Source organism: Gopherus evgoodei, chromosome 24 (assembly GCF_007399415.2).
Source record: "Gopherus evgoodei ecotype Sinaloan lineage chromosome 24, rGopEvg1_v1.p, whole genome shotgun sequence".
In the NCBI taxonomy this organism is placed as follows: domain Eukaryota; kingdom Metazoa; phylum Chordata; order Testudines; family Testudinidae; genus Gopherus; species Gopherus evgoodei.
In genome coordinates this window covers 9,072,615-9,089,488 of record NC_044345.1, presented here as the reverse complement: position 1 = coordinate 9,089,488, position 16,874 = coordinate 9,072,615, and the positions used below count along the sequence as shown (strand labels likewise).

General features: G+C 58.4%; 3 protein-coding genes across 10 annotated transcripts in view; 1 reads left to right on the top strand and 2 right to left on the bottom strand.

Moving 5' to 3' along the window:
* Positions 1–3: 3 nt before the first annotated feature.
* PFDN2 (prefoldin subunit 2) lies at positions 4–3,589 on the bottom strand. The gene is made up of 4 exons (XM_030542417.1): positions 3,486–3,589; positions 3,080–3,168; positions 1,621–1,744; positions 4–324 (listed from the first exon to the last, which is right to left on the bottom strand). The coding sequence occupies exons 1-4, from the start codon at positions 3,576–3,578 to the stop codon at positions 145–147; spliced, it is 486 nt and encodes a 161-aa protein (XP_030398277.1). The 5' UTR covers positions 3,579–3,589; the 3' UTR covers positions 4–144.
* A 143-nt stretch (positions 3,590–3,732) lies between these two features.
* On the top strand, positions 3,733–13,592 carry NIT1 (nitrilase 1). 3 transcript variants are annotated; one of them, XM_030542453.1, is made up of 7 exons: positions 3,733–3,809; positions 5,803–5,907; positions 6,168–6,434; positions 7,368–7,471; positions 9,231–9,364; positions 10,634–10,759; positions 11,075–13,592. In XM_030542453.1, coding segments are annotated over exons 1-7 (1,017 nt in total). In that variant the 5' UTR covers positions 3,733–3,807; the 3' UTR covers positions 11,354–13,592. The 3 variants fall into 3 exon arrangements, with proteins under 3 accessions (XP_030398313.1, XP_030398315.1, XP_030398314.1); XM_030542455.1 differs by having other exon boundaries at positions 3,773–3,843; XM_030542454.1 differs by lacking the exon at positions 3,733–3,809 and adding an exon at positions 4,415–4,544.
* The window catches only part of DEDD (death effector domain containing), a 44,243-nt gene continuing 40,860 nt past the window's right edge, over positions 13,492–16,874 (bottom strand). For 4 of the 6 annotated variants that reach the window (XM_030542457.1, XM_030542456.1, XM_030542458.1 and 1 more), the window contains one exon: positions 13,492–16,531. In XM_030542457.1, the coding sequence (XP_030398317.1) occupies positions 16,155–16,531 (377 nt within the window). In that variant the 3' untranslated portion in view covers positions 13,492–16,154. The remainder of the gene's footprint in view (positions 16,532–16,874) is intronic. The other 2 variants (XM_030542460.1, XR_003997707.1) reach the window with 2 other exon arrangements.

The following is a 16,874-nucleotide window of genomic DNA, read 5'->3' as shown; positions in this document are numbered from 1 at the left end:
AGCTCGTGACAGAAAAATGTTTATTTAACAAAAAAAAATATAACAAGAGCGACATCAAATAATAAAGTTAAGCCTCAGAGGTCAGGGCAGGGCAGGGATGCAGAAAGTCCTTTGGGAAGGGGCCTGGACACAATTGTCTTCCTCCTAGGAGACCAGGACCCCGGCGGAGCTGGTCTTGGCTCCCGCCCTGTCGGCGCTCTCCTTGGGCGGTGGCTTCTGGTCGTCCTCCCCCATCACGCGGATGTTGTGCTTCTCCCGGAACTCGTTCAGCTCCTGGCCCTTTGCCTGCAACTGCTGGGTCAGGGTCTCGATGATTTTGTTGATCTGCAGGGTTGGAAGCAGGGAGGGAGTCAATCAGGGCTGGGATGCAGGGTGGGCACTGGCACGCACCTCCACTCCACTCTCCTAGGGCAAACTTTTTGGCCTGAGAGCCACATCTGGGAATAGGAACTGTATGGCAGGCCATGAATGCTGACAAAATTGGGGTTGGAGTGTGGGAGGGGGTGAGGGCTCTGGGGATAAGGAGTTTGGGGTGTAGGAGGGTGCTCTGGGGCTGGGACCGGGACCAAGGGGTTTGGAGGGAAGGAGGGGGATCAGGGCTGGGGCAAGGATTTGGGGCATGGGGAGGCTCAGGGGTGCAGGCTCCGAGCAGTGGCATGTCCCTTCTCTGGCCCCATCCGCAGGCACCGCCCCGGCAGATCCCACTGGAGTGCATAGGAGCCGGAGCAGGGCTATGCCGTGGCTTCCTGGAGCCGCGTGGGACAGCCTCCGACCCAGCGCCCTGGCTTGAGTGCCGGCGTGGGGCCAAGCCACATGGTGCAGCCTCTGACCAGTGCTCCGGAGCGGGGCAAGCGCCAGACCCTGCTCCCCAGCGGGAGCTCACAGGCTGCCTTAAAACAGCGCTGGCCCCGGTGCCATAGTTTGCCCACCCCTGGTCTACTGCAACCCCAGGCTGAACAGTGCCATCCGCTCCTCTCCACGTATGATGGCAGGGTCACTTAACCCCAGGCTGGTGTGTATGGCCAGAAACCCCTTCACCTCCCCCAGGAGATCCCACACTGGCCAGGAGTGGGACATCGCAGGGGAGCGTATGGCAGCGGGTCAGTCAGTTAGCGAGGGGACAGCAGCTGTGGTCACTATGAGGCAGGCACTGCTACTCCCAGCTCCCTGAAGGGGAAAGGGAAGCAGTCAGCACAGCCCTGCCAGAGACCAATGATTAAAATTAGGAATTGAGAAAAGCCCAAGCACAGGAACCTGGATGCCTGGATTCTATTCCTGTCTCAGTTACTGACTCGCTGCGACAGCCTGACCTGGAAAAACGTGGGAACTGTAATATTTTAATGAAAAATACATGCGACTCAGTGTCCCCACTCACACTCTGTGCTATGCCCTGGGTTTGAAAGGGTTAATTGCTCCTTTGGGACAAGGGATGGCTGGGTAGGGTCTATCTGGGACCCAGGGCCGGGAGGGTCCACAGGGGCCAAACTCCCCCTGAAATCCAGCGGACACTGATCCTCTCCAGCTCCCACACAAGAGTCCCATGGAGAGGGGTCCAGCACCTCCCCACTCCCAGACACGACACCCCGTCCACCCCTGCACTAATCACGTCACCTGCATTACCTGCTCTTTGTTGCTCTCCAGGGCAGGGAGGACCTCCTTGACGGTGCGCTCCACCAGCACCCCGCCCACCATGCGGTAACACTTGCGGGTGGGGTCCACGTCTCGCAACGTGTCGATGACCAGGCTGTGGGAAAGGCAGATGCTGCTGAAGTCCCTCCAGACACCATGGAGACCATACGGCCAGGGCTGCAAATCCATAGGGCCTGGCCATGCGGGATAGTCTCAGGCCCACCTTACCCTATACCCAGGTCTCTGCGTTCAGAGTCACGATGGGATCAGGGCCTAAAGCAAGCCCCACATGCCAAGGCCAAAGCCCTACATCTCCACCAGATGCCATCACCATCACCCTGACTATGGCTGGTAAAGGCCATTAGGCCAGCGATTATTTCCAACAGCGCGTCGGTTCTTTGAGTGCCTTCTCCCAAGGTCCCAGCTCTCACCATGATCTCCCGGCAGCCTGGCCCAGAACCTCCCTCCCTCCTTCCACCCCCCACCAGGGGGGTGACTCATTTCTTTGGCTGCTGGGCTGTTCTCCAGGCTCCCATGCTCACCCACCTACAGCCCCCAACGACCTGGACTCCAGCTCTGCTCCCCTCCCTTCCCCATCTGGCCCCACTGACCAGTCCAGGGAGCACACAGTGGAATCCAATTCAGGGAGCTGGCAGGCAAGAGGCAGCAGCAGGCAGGTGCTCGCAGGGAGCTGAAAAGGATGACCCTCTTGGGGTGCCAGCTGGGACTTGGGAGACCCCAGTTCAACTCCTGACTCCACCAGAGTCCCTGTGCGACCCTGGGCCAGGCCCTCAGCATCTCTGGGCCTCAGAGATTGATTGGGGTTCTGTGCAAGAGCAGGGGTGGGGCCCATCTCACCAGGCATGGCCCAGACAGAGAGCCAGCAAGATCAGGGCCACGCAGGGCTGCCCAGGGGGGAAAATGGGGCAATTTGCCCCAGACCCCGCAGGAGCCCCCATGAGAGCTTTTCAGGGCCCCTGGAACAGGATCCTTCACTCACTCCAGGGGCCCCAGTAAATTCTTGTGGGGCCCGGGCCCCTGGAGCTTCTTCCGCTCCAGGTCTTCGGTGGCCGGGGGGGGGTCCTTCCACCCCCGAATTACTGCCGAAGACCCAGCACTTCGGCGGCGGGTCCCGCTTTGGCGGTAATTCAATGGCGGGGCCCCCCCCGCGGGTCTTCGGGGCACTTCGGCGGCGGGTCCCGGAATGGAAGGGTCCCTCGCCGCCGAAGACCCCAGGCCCCCTGGTTCCTCTGGGCGGCCCTGGGGCCAGGCCGTGCCCGGCTCGGCCCTGTGCTGAGCCGTGGGGGATCCGGGAGAAGGGCCACGTGCTGCGCGGCGGGGAGCCCCCAGGGCACAGCTGGGGCTCCAGGCGAGGCCAGGGCGGCTGCCCCGGGCTGGCAGGTCGGAGGGCAGCTCAAGGCAGGGGAGGGGGGCCCGATCCTGCCCCCACCAGTGCTCGTTCAGCTCCAGCTCCAGCTCCGCCGCCTTCGAGGCCAGGCCCCGCTGCTCCTGCCGTAGCCGGTTGAACCCGGCCACCACCTGCAGGGAGACGGGAGGGTCAGTGGGGAAGGGTCAATATACACCCCCCTTCGAGTCTGATGGGCCCGCCCAGCACACAGGCACACCCCTCCAAATCGGGAGGGATGGGCTCGCCCAGCGCACGCACCCACACCCCCAAATCGGGTGGGATGGGCTCGCCCAGCGCGCACACACACTCCCCCCAAATCGGGTGGGATGGGCTCGCCTAGCACACCCCCCTCCCATCGGGTGGGATGGGCTCGCCCAGCGCGCGCGCGGAAGCACACACACACACACAGCCCCCCTCCTCCATCGGGTGCGATGGTCCCGCCCGGTACCTGCTCCGCTGTCAGGGCTTTGCCGGTGGACGGGGCTGTCGGTCCGCTCTTGCTCTTTCCACTGTCCGCCATCTTCCCGCCAGTTCTGCGCATGCTCCGTTCTTCCCGACGTCCGGGGTCACGACCTCCCCCGGCCGGAAAAGAGAGGCCTTTGGGCGCCATATTTCTGTGGGGCACGTGCCCCTAGCGCCGCTCCTGGGCCGCCGCCGCCGGCGTTAGGGGCCCTTCCGGCTCGGCCTCCCGCTGGCTTCCGGCGGCCTCGCCCAGCGCCGGCTGCCCTGGGCCTGAGGAGCCGGGTCGCCCCGTCCCCGCGGCCTGCTCCATGTAATGGGGGGCCGGGGCCTGGCCGGCAGCGCGGGTGGGTTCGGCCAGTGGGGGGCGCTGCCCTGGGGGGGTCACCCTGGGGGCCGGGGTCTGGCCGGCAGCGCGGGCGGGTTCGGCCGGGGAGGGCGCTGCCCTGGGGGGGGGGTCACCCTGGGGGCCGGGGTCTGGCAGGCAGCGCGGGCGGGTTCGGCCGGGGAGGGCGCTGCCCTGGGGAGGGGTCACCCTGGGGGCCGGGGCCTGGCCGGCAGCGCGGGTGGGTTCGGCCAGTGGGGGGCGCTGCCCTGGGGGGGGTCACCCTGGGGGCTGGGGCCTGGCAGGCAGCGCGGGTGGGTTCGGCCGGGGGGGGCGCTGCCCTGGGGGGGGGGGTCACCCTGGGGGCTGGGGCCTGGCAGGTAGCGCAGGCAGGTTTGGCCAGTGGGGGGCGCTGCCCTGGGGGGATGGAGCAGGGGGTGCGGGGCACAAGGCGATAGGGCGGGGCTGGCCCAAGAGCCGCTGGTGGGGGGCGGCCTCTGCTCCTGCGGCTTTTGTCTGTCCGGTGCTGCCCATTTCCTTTGCAATCAGGAGCGGGTCTGATCTCGCTCGCCATCGCATTTCTGTCCTTCCAGAGGCCGAGATTTCGGTGCAACAAAATACAGGGCCTAGGCCTGGGCTTTTCCATTACAAACTCCACTCCCGTTGAAGCCGGCAGCCCCCGGGAGAACTGCAGACCTAGTGTCAGTCCCCAGAGCCTCACGGGTCAGAGATGAACGGGGAAGGGACTTTGCGTCAAACTGTTTAAAGCTCAGATTTGTGTTGACGCCATTTTGACTTCAACAGCAAATGCACGTTTTGGCTAAGGGAAGCCTTTCTTAACGATACAACACTCCTGCCCTTCGATGCAGTTGTTTGAGCTTTCTGCTTTCCAAAGAGTCTTATGCCATCATGCTCGTCGCCGGCATAGGAGTGCCTTCTGGTCAGGCGTTAAGCAATTGCCGGGCATCTGGCACATGTGGTTTGTTCTCTCACACTCTCCCTTGGAGAATTAGTGTGTGCAGTGGATGGTTTTGCTTTGGTAAGATTTGCTCTTATGGTTGGAGGCAGGTTGTTGGGGGTATTTTCACATGCAAGTTGCTCTGTTTTTGTGTTGGAGAAGACAAGTTCAAAGTTCACTGAGCAAATATCACTGAACCCTTCCATAGCTCCTTCAACCAATCCCGGGGCGGAGAGGCCAGACTTGACCTTCCTGCTGTTGCTGAGATAAATCACTGAACAGCAAGAAACTGGTTTCTTGTCTCTGGCTACCTGAGCCACCTTCTTGGGGCCACGTTTCTAGGATGGTTAGTCCAGGAAGCCTCTCAGGTCAGATGTTCAGGGAAAGTGGCTGCAAAAGGGACATGAATCTGGATGAAGGAGTATTGATGTTTGTTGGCACAGGTATTTTGGAAAGCTTCTCGAGGACTGTGCCAAGCTGTGATACTAAGTGCCAGGCTGGTGTGTGATGGTACAGTTGTTCATGAGCACAGAATCAGAGAATATCAGGGTTGGAAGGGACCTCAGGAGGTATCTAGTCCAACTCCCTGCTCAAAGCAGGACCAATCCCAACTAAATCAAGCATTTGGGCTGGCCGGGCTGGTGTGTTGTGGTAGGGGTGTTCATGAGCACCATGCTAGTGTATTGTGGTAGGGGTGTTTGTGAGCGTTGGACTGGTTCGTTATGGTAGGATTGGTCAGGAGCACTAGGCTGGCTGTGTTCGTTTGTTGTGGTAGGGTTGCTCCTGAGCTCTGTGCTGGTGTGTTGTGATAGGGTTCTTCGTATTATTATTTTCTATTGAAAAGGGAGACACCGATCTTCTTTTAAATCATTTCCCTGCCCCCCCGCCCTCACCTCCACCCATCACCCTGGGTCCCCATCAGCAGGCAGCATCAGGCCTCCGAGGAGGGGGGGGTTAGTCTGGGCCTCTCGCTGCAGTGGTTAAACAGAATCATTAACCCCTCTTTTCCTGTGCATCCCCCAGGCTAAGAGCAGTGATCCAGACCCCCCTGGGCCCGCTGCACCGTGCCTTTCACCAGGCTCCCGGGAGGCAACTGCGAAGGATCCCATCCTGCACAGCCAGCCGCAGGTATGATCGGAATGGTTGTGGGGAGTTGGGCACCTGGGGAGAGTTGGAGGAAGCTGATGCCTGATTCTCTAAGGCCTTTGCGTAGGCGTCCTGTCCAAGGCCATCTCTGGGAGGACCCTTTACACTCCTGTCCAGCAACACGGCATCCCCACTGGGACCATAGAGAGCTGGGCTGGCTCTGGGCTGGAGCCCAGAAGCTGCAGCCATCTGCCCCTCCCCTGATCAGTCTGTTCCACTCTCCTCTTGTTCCTGGCCCCCAGCCCTGCCCTGCTGTCCTGGCAACCTGGCATCATGGCTGCCACCTCGCTGAAGCCCCTCATCGCCGTGTGCCAGCTCACCTCCACGCCCGACAAGGAGCAGAACTTCGCCAGCTGCTCACAGCTTATCCGGGAGGCAGTGCAGCGTGGCGCCTGTGTAGTCTTCCTCCCCGAGGCCTTCGACTTCATTGGCAGCGACACGCAAGAGACCCTGAGCCTGGCTGAGAGCCTGGAGGGGGCCCAGATTCAGCGCTACGCCGGCCTGGCCAGGTACGGCTCTGTACGATGGAAGAGCAGCACAGGTGGTGCTGAGAGATCCCTTTCAGGGCCAGGGCAGGATTGGGCCTACTCGCTTAGCCCGGCCTTGTTCAAATGGCCTGTGTGATGGGGCTCCTGCCCCATCCCTGGGGAGCTGCCCTAGGGCTGTACTCTGCTTTCCAGCCAAATGGTGATCCAGCTTCATTTTGCCCTGTTCTCACTATTTCACCGCCGTGTACCGCCCTGTCTATCCCTTGTCTGGCTGGAGCTTGCTGCCCTTGCTTTGAATCTTCCCCCATTGTCACCCCCGATTGTTCCTGAACACCCTTAGCTCTGTCATTATCGCTCTGGAAGCAAGGGACTCGGTGTGGGAGCTGGCAGGAAAGATCTACCCTGGGTGGTGCCAGATCTCTGAAGGGTCAGACCCTCAAGGGGGAGAGGTTGGATGTGACCAGAACCCCTTTGGGAAGGGCCCTGGTGGGGCCGCTGGGGCTTGTGGTCCCTTCCCAGGCTGGGTGGGCAGGGGAGGAGGAGAGGCAGCAAAGCGAAGCTGGTTAGGGTTCACCGCAGGCTTCCCAGCCTCTACAGCATCTCTCTAAATGGCAGCATGGACCACAGCTGCTCTCGTCGGGACAGGCTGTGGAGCCCATCTGCTCTGGCTGCCGGTTTGGGCACTGTCCCCATCTGGGACTCAGTCCTGTTCCTATTGGACAGATGTGGCTGGCAGTAGCCGGCAGACGGGCCGAGCGCTGAGTGAGCCGTGGAACCAGCGCTGCCCTCTGGCGGAGCCTTGGCAGGGCGGGCGCAGGGAAGTGTGGGCTGCAGCTGCTCTGGGGTTTGAGGCTGTCAGGCTCCAGAGTCACTGTTTGGGCACGCGGGAGGCAGGGAGGGTCCAGGGAAGGCTCCAAGCTCCGTGTGTAACACGGGTGCATCTCTGCCTGGCAGGGAGTGCGGAGTGTGGCTGTCTCTGGGCGGCTTCCACGAGAGAGGCGAGGACTGGGCCAGCACCCGGAGGATTTATAACTGCCACCTGCTCCTGGACCCCACAGGTGAGAGCGTCAGGCACCGCGCCAGCCCCTCCCTGCAGGGAAATCTCCTGGCACTGCCCTTTGTGCCCACTGGCCTGGCTCTAAGCCCCTGCTCCACTGTGGGATAACTGATGGGTGTGAAGGGGTCACTGCTCTCTGCCTGTTGTTGCCGTGCCTGGTATGGGTCACAGCTGAGAGGGCCAATTTCAGGTCAGACTGGATGGATGCTCCCACACTCAGGGTATAATCTAGAATTAGATTTAACCAGAGCTGCAACAAAGGGGTGTTCCTGGATCGCCGTAGGTTTCAGAGTGGTAGCCGTGTTAGTCTGTATCAGCAAAAAAACCGAGGAGTCCTTGTGGCACCTTAGAGACTAACACATTTATTTGGGCATAAGCTTTTGTGGATTAAAACCCACTTCATCGGATGCATGCAGTTCTCTATGTATATATCTCTTCCTGCTGTATTTTCCACTGCATGCATCTGATGAAGTGGGTTTTAGCCCATGAAAGCTTGTGCCCAAATACATTTGTTAGTCTCTAAGGTGCCACAAGGACTCCTCGTGGGGTTTGGTGTTTTTTGGATCGGCATACTAATTTAACCCGGAGCCGCAGACAGTCCCTGGAGACATTCCAGCCTATTTCATCACCCAGGCAGACTAGACTTCTGTGAGGAAAGGTTATTAAAACAGATCAGTGGATGCTCAGGACCTTAAACCAAAGACAACACTACAGCCAATCCTTCAGTAAACTAACTAAAGATTGATGAACTAAGAAGAAGGAATGAGGGTTATTAAAAGGCCAAAACAAATAAAAGTTGGATCAAACTATGTTGTCCAAAATATTAGCAGGGTGTTAAATCTGCTAGTTGTCTACAAGTCTCCCTGGGTTGGCCAAATAGTTTTGGGGACCTCAGTCCATTTATTTGAAATTTCCCCAGTTAGAATTCACCAGTCCTGAGATGAGGTAGGAAAGAGGTGGTGAGAGGCCTTTGGTCTCCCTCTTTATATCTTGAGCCATTTTGCTGGAAAAATCCTGGCTGTGTCATGGGTCAGACAGTTCCATGGTGTACAAGCTTTGCCATCTGTCCTGGATGTGATTTTGCTGGCACCGCCTGTGCACATGCAGTCTGAGGGGGCTTTGTGGCAACATGCAGAAGGCGGCCCCTATTTATGGTTCTTTTGTTATACCTGAAGAGCCAGCCTGTGGGCGTTTCCCAGATATACAACGTTTGAGTTAAAAATAATATACCAGAATTTCATAATCCACACACAGTGTCAATACACACATTATAACAGGATAATACTACTCAGCGGCTTACAAGTTTTCCCGTGATCCCTCACAATACATACTTCGAACAAGACATCACACTTTTGTAAAAGTGGTGACCACATTAGTGTAGACTGTCACCTTCCCCTTTAGACAGCATCACACACATGCTGGCAGCTTGGGGCCAGGGCATGAACCAGATCCCCGATTCATCCAGGCTGGGAAGGAGGCATTGTGGGAGTCAGGACTCCTGGGTTTTATCTTCAGCTCTGTCCTTTGCTGAGGATGTCCCTTCCGCTTGCCTCCAATGGGGACAATGCTGCTGACCCACCTCCTAGAGGCTGTGGGAAGGAGTCAGTGGCGGGGTTGCAAAGCACTTGGAGATCTCACCTGGCCAGCACCGCAGAGCATGGGGTGTTGGCCCTTTCCCCTGACCCCCCATCTCCTACTGATTCTCCAGAGGCAGGGGAATGCCCATGCTGCCTGCAGTCTCCTCTCCCCCTCATCCCCAGGGCACATCGTGGCCACGTACAGGAAGACCCACCTCTGCGACGTGGAGCTGGAAGGGCGAGTGTCTATGAAGGAGAGCAAGTTCACCAACCCCGGGCCTGAGATTGTGCCGCCTGTCAGCACCCCTGCTGGGAAGGTAGGAGCCCGGGTGCGGCAGGGAGGGGGTGCTGGGCAGGGTGAGCCAAGATCCGAGACTCTCAGGCTGTCAATCTAGAGCGACAGCACCGACAGCAGAGGTGACTCTGGACTTAGCTGAGAACAGAGCTGGGCCCCTGCAGGGCTCCTGCAGCCACTGAGCCTGAGCCCTTATGGCAGCAAGTCCCATGGCTGCCGAGACAGAGCCCTCAGCATCTCCCGTTCCTCTGGGCTGGGCAGGAGACAGGTTTCCCCTCTGGCGAGTATTTTTGAGAATTCAGAAATGTTTCCTTTGGGAGTTGAGGCCTGGCTGGGTCATTGCTCAGGGCCCTGGGCCACTGCCTGCCCCAGGTAGGACTGTTCCATGGAAAATGAGAGTTCAAAGCCGGGGGGGAAGTGCTATTGCAAACTGGGGCTGGGGGAGCCCCAGGCCCAACCAGAAGCCCCAGTAATCTGTGCAGGCTTCTTTGATTCCCTGCCACAGCTGGTGGGAGGGAAGGCAGGCATCTCACTGGGCTAAATATTTGGCTGGCATCACCATATTTGGTACAGGTAACTGCTTCCAGATGCAGTGGTGGTGTCAGGACCAGTTCCCTGATTTCACTGATGCATGACAGACCACACCACGTCATTCTGATTCCTGCTAGTATCCGTGTAGGTGCCATCCTGGCTCCCATCTCCTGACATCATCCTGCAGCAGTGACTTCTGTGGGTCACCTAGAAGATACATTCTTGCAGCTTTCTGTGGATGGCCTGTACAATGCATCTAGTGCCCCTGCGTGTTTGGGCACGGGGTAAATGGGAGCCCAGTTGGACTCTCCAGTGAAATAGCCCCAGTCCCTTGGCTCTCTCCTCCCATGGTTCCCTGTCCTCCCTGTGCCAGGTTTTCTTGCAACAAGGTGGCCTAGACAATGTGCTGATTGATGAGCAGAGCACCTGGTGGCCTCTGGGTTTCCATCAATGCTGTTACACACTGAGGTGATGCACATCATGGAGCTGCCCTGAATCCCTCTCCCGAGAGGGCCGAAGCAGTGACCCTAGGGGTGAGGGAGAGGAGGATGGGGGCTGGGGAGCAGCAGGCACAATCAGACCCTCGGATCCCCTCACTTTGGTGGCAGCTGTTGTGCAGACAGGGCCGGAGCTGCCCTGGGGGTGAGTTCTGGAGCCTAGGGCAGATGTGGCCCTTGCTTGGTTGAGGCCAATCAGTAGCGTCACCCATGGGGGTCTCTGTGTCATTCACCCATTCAGAGAATCTCTCTTCCTCCTCCAGGTCGGCCTCGCCATCTGCTATGACCTGCGTTTCCCAGAAATCTCTCTGGCGCTAACCCAGGAGGGGGCAGAGATTCTCACCTACCCATCAGCCTTCACGGTGACCACAGGCTCTGCCCACTGGGAGGTGAGTCCAGCCATGACTACCTGTGTTGTAGTGACACGGGCAATGCAGAGCCTGTGTGTAGGAGACCATGGCGCACTCTAGTGGGTGTGCAGATGTGTGCACACAGCTGTTAGAACAACTCCTGACCGTTAGAAGTGTCAGGCAACGCTTCCAGCCGAGACTGAGCTGAGACCCGCTGATGGAATGATCTGGGGGAAGCCTGGGCTCGAGCCTCCTGCCAACAGCCCAGGAGCTGGCCAGGGGGGTTGGCTGGGTTGGAGCTTGGCGGGAAGCGTCTGTAGTGAGCAGCCCTGCCTCTTTGTCCACCCCGCTCAGGTGCTGCTGCGAGCCCGCGCCATCGAGACCCAGTGCTACGTGGTGGCAGCAGCTCAGACAGGGAAGAACCACGAGCGCCGCACCTCCTACGGCCACACCATGGTGGTGGACCCCTGGGGCTCCGTAATCGCCCAGTGCCAGGAGGGGCCGGGCCTGTGCTACGCGGAGATCGACCTGGGCTACCTGCGCCGCATCCGCCAGGAGATGCCAATCTGCACCCACCGCCGGGCTGATCTGTATGGCAGGGTCACTGTGCTGAAGAAACCCCTGCCTCCCTGAGGGGCTGCCCCCCTCCAGGAAAATCCACCACTGCCAATCAAGCCCTGCAATGCTCCATGATCAGGAGGCAGAGCAGGGAGCAGAGACCCTTCCTGGTATCACCACCCTCACCCCCCCCACAGACCCAGTGATCAGTCACTGATTCATTTAGCAAGGGGACAAATGGCTGAGATGGCCAGAAGCCTCTCCCAGTGCATGCTGGGCAGAGGCGCCCTCTAGGGGACAGCATGGAACTGCAGCACAATTCCTGCTCCAGCTGGTGCTGCCTTGTCAGGCCCTAGTGAAAACTGAGCATTTCCCAGGGGTGAAGGGAGCAGCTCCAGCCGAGCCTCCAGCTTCCCCAGGCAGCGGCCACCCTGTGGGAGGAGCATTGGCCGTGGGCTCCAGCAGCAGAAGGAAGAAAAGGACCTGAGGCGGCTGCTGGTAAAACCCCAACTCAGCGGAGAGGTTCCTGAGGAGGCTGGGGCTGAGCAAGGGGTGCATGGCTGAGCTGCTGTCACAGATCAGGTCCCCTTTCAGCAAACGCTCAAGCTGCACCCGCTCCTGAGGTGTCCTGCCTGCTGCCCTTAGCACTACTCCCTTGCCCTAAAACTGGCCCATGGGCTTTTCCTGCCACCCTGCTGGAGGGGGGCTAATTTCCCAGCAGGTGGAGAGAGGCCAGTGCTCTCCACCTGGGGTAGTTCCCCTGTCATTTATAACTAGGTAGGAAGTTCTAAGAGGGTGTGAAGTCCCTGCTACTTTTGAGCAGATAGGTGGGCCTGATTCCCACCTTGGGCCTCAGCAAAGGATGGATTGGCCTGGGCTACTTCCTTAGAGCTCAGGGGGTCCTGGAGCAGGGAGGTGCACCCTAGTTATAGCCCCTGCAACACTGCTGAGACCTTCCTTCCCCCTCCCCCCCATTTCCCTATGACACTCACATGCACCAAGATTTTTAGGTGAAAAGCTCCATGTTAGCGTGAGACCCAGGTGGCTGGTGAAAGGACAAATGACAGTAACTGAAGTCACGGGCAGCCCAGAGGGCTGAAAACTGGCTACAACCCTGGGGTGAAGCAATATAACTGGATCATCTTCCCCCTGTACCTCTCTCCCCCAGGCTCAGTATCCCCTGCCTGCCATTATCTCCCCTCTGCAGGCTGCCAGTGCCTCCCTAGCCCTGCCCCCTACCCAGTGCTTCGTGGGGGCACTGTCTTGCACCTAAGCTACTGTCCCTCATGTGTCACTTTCTTCTCCGATTCTACTGGCCCGATGGGGAGCAAGGCCCAAAGCCCAACAGTTTAGGAAGAAACACATTCCCTGTCTCGAGTGGTTAGAGCAGAAATCCTGGCTTATCTTCCCAGCTTGTTATGACTTCCCTGGCCTCTTCTACATTCCCACCAGGGAGCCTGTCTGTTCAGGCAAGTGCACCCAGAGTGACACCATCAGGATGGTACTTTTGCGGTGGCCCTCAGGTTTGCATGTAGAAACCAGGGCCAAGGCTGGATTTCTTCCTAGGAAGAGTGTGAGGGTTCAGACAAGTCATAATAGAGAATTGTGAGTTGACAAGGGCGGAGGGTCCAGCCCTAACCTGGCTGGGTGCATTAGCTGAACCAGTGTAATTAATCAAGGCCCCACTTACATCATCTACAGGCTGATCTAACTCCAGTGAGGCAGTTCATGCCTGTTGGAGCTAGTGATTCAGGCCAGCTGCAGACTCAGGCAGACATTGCTAGATGGTTCTGGCGCTGAATTCAGCAGGGAAGAGGGGCATTCTCTAGCCATGCAACCCACAGGGCCCCTGCTACTCATGACTCCTTTTCCCCAGCACAGCATCTTTAATTAAAGTGCAGCTATGACAATAACAAGGATCGCACCTTTACCAAACCAAAGAGGGGGAATGGCAGCCAAGCACCCCATGACCCAGCAGCAGCACGCCAGGTTAACGTCGCTCTGGGGCTTAGTTGGGATCTGAAAAAGAAGATAAACGTTACACTGCCCAGGCAGATGTGCTTCTGCAGGGCTCACGGTCACCCAGCAGGAAATGGAAAACCAGAGGCCAGATGAAACACTTCAGAACAAAACAGCCCAAACAGCTGGAAGGGAACGTAAGTGACCAAGCAGCAAGTCCGTCTGACCCAGCAGCCAAGCAGTAAGGAAGCAGACAAGATGCAGTAGATGTTTATTTCAAGAAAACTGAAAGCTACATGGGGATTATGACTGTTATATTGGAAGTTTAAAAAATACAGAAGAGTCACAGAAATTACAGTTTGTGCCAGAATTGTCCTTAAACAGGGAGGTGTGTGCGGGGGGTCTACACGCTCTCAACTGAGAGAACCTGTGGATAGAAAATGCATCAACACACACACACACCAAACAATCCCATTGAGGCAGGAGGGTTGGAGCCTGCAGGGCTATCACATGCCATCTTCATTGGAGAGGGAATTGGTAAGCACAACACCCTCTTTCTTATCCCTCTGCCCATGCCTGGGTAGGGAGGCAGCCAGCCAGCCATAACAAACATTCCTCCACCCCAGGTGCACTGATTTGGCTTCCATCTTTCAAGGCACAGATCCTCAACCGTATTGAGGTGTCTCTCTCTCCTGGGGAGTTGGGCACCTACATACCTTTGAAGATCTGGGCTGATAAGGAAAACATCCTGCATCTCAGCAGAGATTTGGGACAGTGGGAAGAAGAAAATCAAATCCAGAAAAATAACCCTCCAGCCCCTTTGTTCACCCTTAACTATGTGGAATTCTGTGGAGCTGCTTTAGGTTTGAAGCTCCTAAATCCTTGGGTGTTTACTTGAGTTACCAGGAAAAGAACTGGGGAGGAAGAGAATTTTCCAGTTAAAATGCACTCCTTGCCCCTGGAAGATTGGTACTCAGCGACCATTTCATTGACAAACCCACTCAGCCTCCAGGTGCCAGGTCTGGCCTCAGGCCCAACGGGTCCCTGACATGTTACAAAGGGGGCATGTAAGTGGCTGTGGCTGTGTCTGTCCTGGCACCAAGTTCTGGGCTCAACAGGGGAGTAGGGAAACAAGCCCTGTTACCAATAGGTAACAAATGTCATCCCAAAATTTAAAATACGCAGCTAAGCCAGCCACCAACCCCAGCTCGCTTGTGGCCTCTGGTGTCCTGCGTGCAGCGGGGGGAGGCGCTTGGAGCACGGCCCCTCGGGTGTTACTGCTTTATCCAGCTCAGTCCCTATGCTGGGCAAGGGGTGTCTCTCCGCTGTGGGATCACAAGGGAGGGGCAGGCAGACGGCCAGTTCTGAGACGGGTTGTATTACAGCAGCCCTGAGGTGCCAGGCATTTTGCAAATGAACAGCTTGCTGGCCCCAGGGCTAATGCAGGACAGCACCTCCTACTGGCACCTGCTGGGAGCAGCTCCTTCCTCCTGGGATGGCCAGTGCCAGCAACAGACAGACAAGACCCAGCGCCAAAGAGCTGACCAGGAGCAAACCAGCAGTATCACCCTGAGTGGCCCCACTGGATTTTTCCCCACCTCTAGGTTCCCAGCAGGAGCCTGTACATCTGGGCAGGGGGAACCTTCCGTTATGGGGTAGGATCAAACAGGACCCACCTTCTTCCCACTGGGAATGGGCCTTGTGCCCAAGTGTTACTCTGCAACCTGCCCCCCTGCACAGCCCAGGGGATGCAGCCAACCCCACCGGACCGCCACTGGGCCTGGCCTTGTTGTAGCAAGGGGGAGACGTTGAAGCATCATCTGTGACATGGGCCAGCGCTGGGCACTCCCCACCCCAGGCCCTGCTGCCGTGACACTGCCCCTGAACATCCCAAAAGCCCGGCCCTGCCCAACTGCTTCCCCACCCTGCAGGCAAAGGGAGTGAGGATGCCCATCTCCATGTGCAGAACTCTTCTGGTGGGCCTACAAGCATCTCTCAGTTCTGGGGGGAGCACAGGCGTGGCTGGACCAGCTCGGAGCCCCTTGTTCCTCTCTGGGGTCAGAGGCCTGGCAGGGATTGCTGGGAAGGGGATAACAAAGGCCCGCAGGCTGGGAGAAGGGAACACTGACCCCACTGTTAGCTCAGCACGGGCTCCATTGGTGCAGCTGTTAGCCCTGAAACAAGCCCACCCGGCCTAGAGCAGACGATGCCACAGGGCTGCACCAGCATCACCTTAGCTGAGCCTCCCTCTCGGCATCCCACGCTGGCTAAGGGCACACCCGGCCAGATCGCCTGCTGAGAGCCATGAGTGCTAAGCGGACTGGTGGAAACGGGCTCCCATCAATGGAAGGCCAATGCCACAAGCCCCCCCACCCCCACATGCTGTTCACTCCACACGCACACAGCTCCCGCTGTGCTCGTTCATTTTTATTAAAGTGAATCATCAAGAACCCCACCTCCCCGGCCCACCTCCGCCCCGCGTCCCCCACACACACGGGGCCCTGCCGCCACAAGACACTTTTGCCTTTTTTTAAAAAGACCGTATAAAAGAAAAACCAGCACAAGGGAACCCGGGGCAGAGGGGGGACAGGACAGAATGCGTGAGCACCCAGCGCTCCTGCTGGCAGCTCCCTTCCTACCGCTGGGCGGTTCGGCGTCCTTCGGCCAGGCTCCCGGAGCAGAGCGGGACTTGCTCTCTGGGTTGCCCCAGGTATCATGGGCTCTTGGCTGGGCCGGGACCAGCAGAGAGCTGGCTAAGTGGCAGCACAGCCCTCCCGCCGCTCAGGCAGGTCCTACAGTTACACACACTCGGCAGGAGGCTGCTGGGGGGTTGGTGGGTTTTCAATGATTTTTCCTTTTTAAAAAAAACGAAACGATTGGCTCCCAAAGAGCAGCCGAGGCCAAGCCCGGGGGAGGGTCAAGGGGCCGTGTGCAGCATCAAGTTCCGCAGGAGTTTCTGGCGCCCGACCTCATAATCCTCCTCGTCCACGTTGACCAGCAGCTTGATGGCCTCGTGGCCCACGGCTTGCTTGAGCGAGTCCGTGATGAAGACGCCCTTGAGGGCCTCCAGCAAAGAGCCGTTTATGTAGTCGCGCCAGAAGGCGTCGAGGTAGGTGAGCTCTGAGAATTTTATGTCACAGATGATAGAGCCCAGGTCCCGGGATTTTAAGATGGTGTTGGCCTGGTTGAAGCGCTCGAACTGCCGCTCCAGGGGATCCTGCTTGTTGGAGAAGACGTTGCCCTGGAGCGCCGTCTCGTGCTGGCAGTACTCGGCTCGGACTCGCAGGCGGATGTCTGGGGGCGGAAGGCAGGGCAGGACGTTAGCGAGTTCACTGCAACCCCCCTCTGCCTGAGGATCCCAGCGCTCCACGCCCCGGGGAAGGAGTAGCTGCCCCATCCAGATGGCACAGAGGGTAGGGATGTAACCCAGGCCAGAGCCAGCAGTGGAGCTCAGACTGGAACCCAGGAGTGGCCACTAGCCCCTAGCTCACTGCTCCTTTCCCACTTCACCATATGCGTCACCAACATCAGCTGTGGAGAGATGGCTCTGGTGGTGGGTGGGGAGGCGGGACCGCAGGTCCTGGCTATTGGACCCAGCCTTGCATCTCCCGGGTGCTGTGTGCCTAGAAATCATGGC

Coding starts and splice junctions, on each gene's coding strand:
- PFDN2 (XM_030542417.1), bottom strand. CDS start 3,578: ATGCGCAGAACTGGCGGGAAGATGGCGGACAGTGGAAAGAGCAAGAGC. Junction 3,169..3,485: donor AAGCCCTGACAGCGGAGCAG/GTACCGGGCGGG, acceptor GTCTCCCTGCAG/GTGGTGGCCGGGTTCAACCG. Junction 1,745..3,079: donor CTGGAGCTGAACGAGCACTG/GTGGGGGCAGGA, acceptor CCTTTCCCACAG/CCTGGTCATCGACACGTTGC.
- NIT1 (XM_030542453.1), top strand. Junction 9,365..10,633: donor TCAGCACCCCTGCTGGGAAG/GTAGGAGCCCGG, acceptor TTCCTCCTCCAG/GTCGGCCTCGCCATCTGCTA. Junction 10,760..11,074: donor CAGGCTCTGCCCACTGGGAG/GTGAGTCCAGCC, acceptor CACCCCGCTCAG/GTGCTGCTGCGAGCCCGCGC.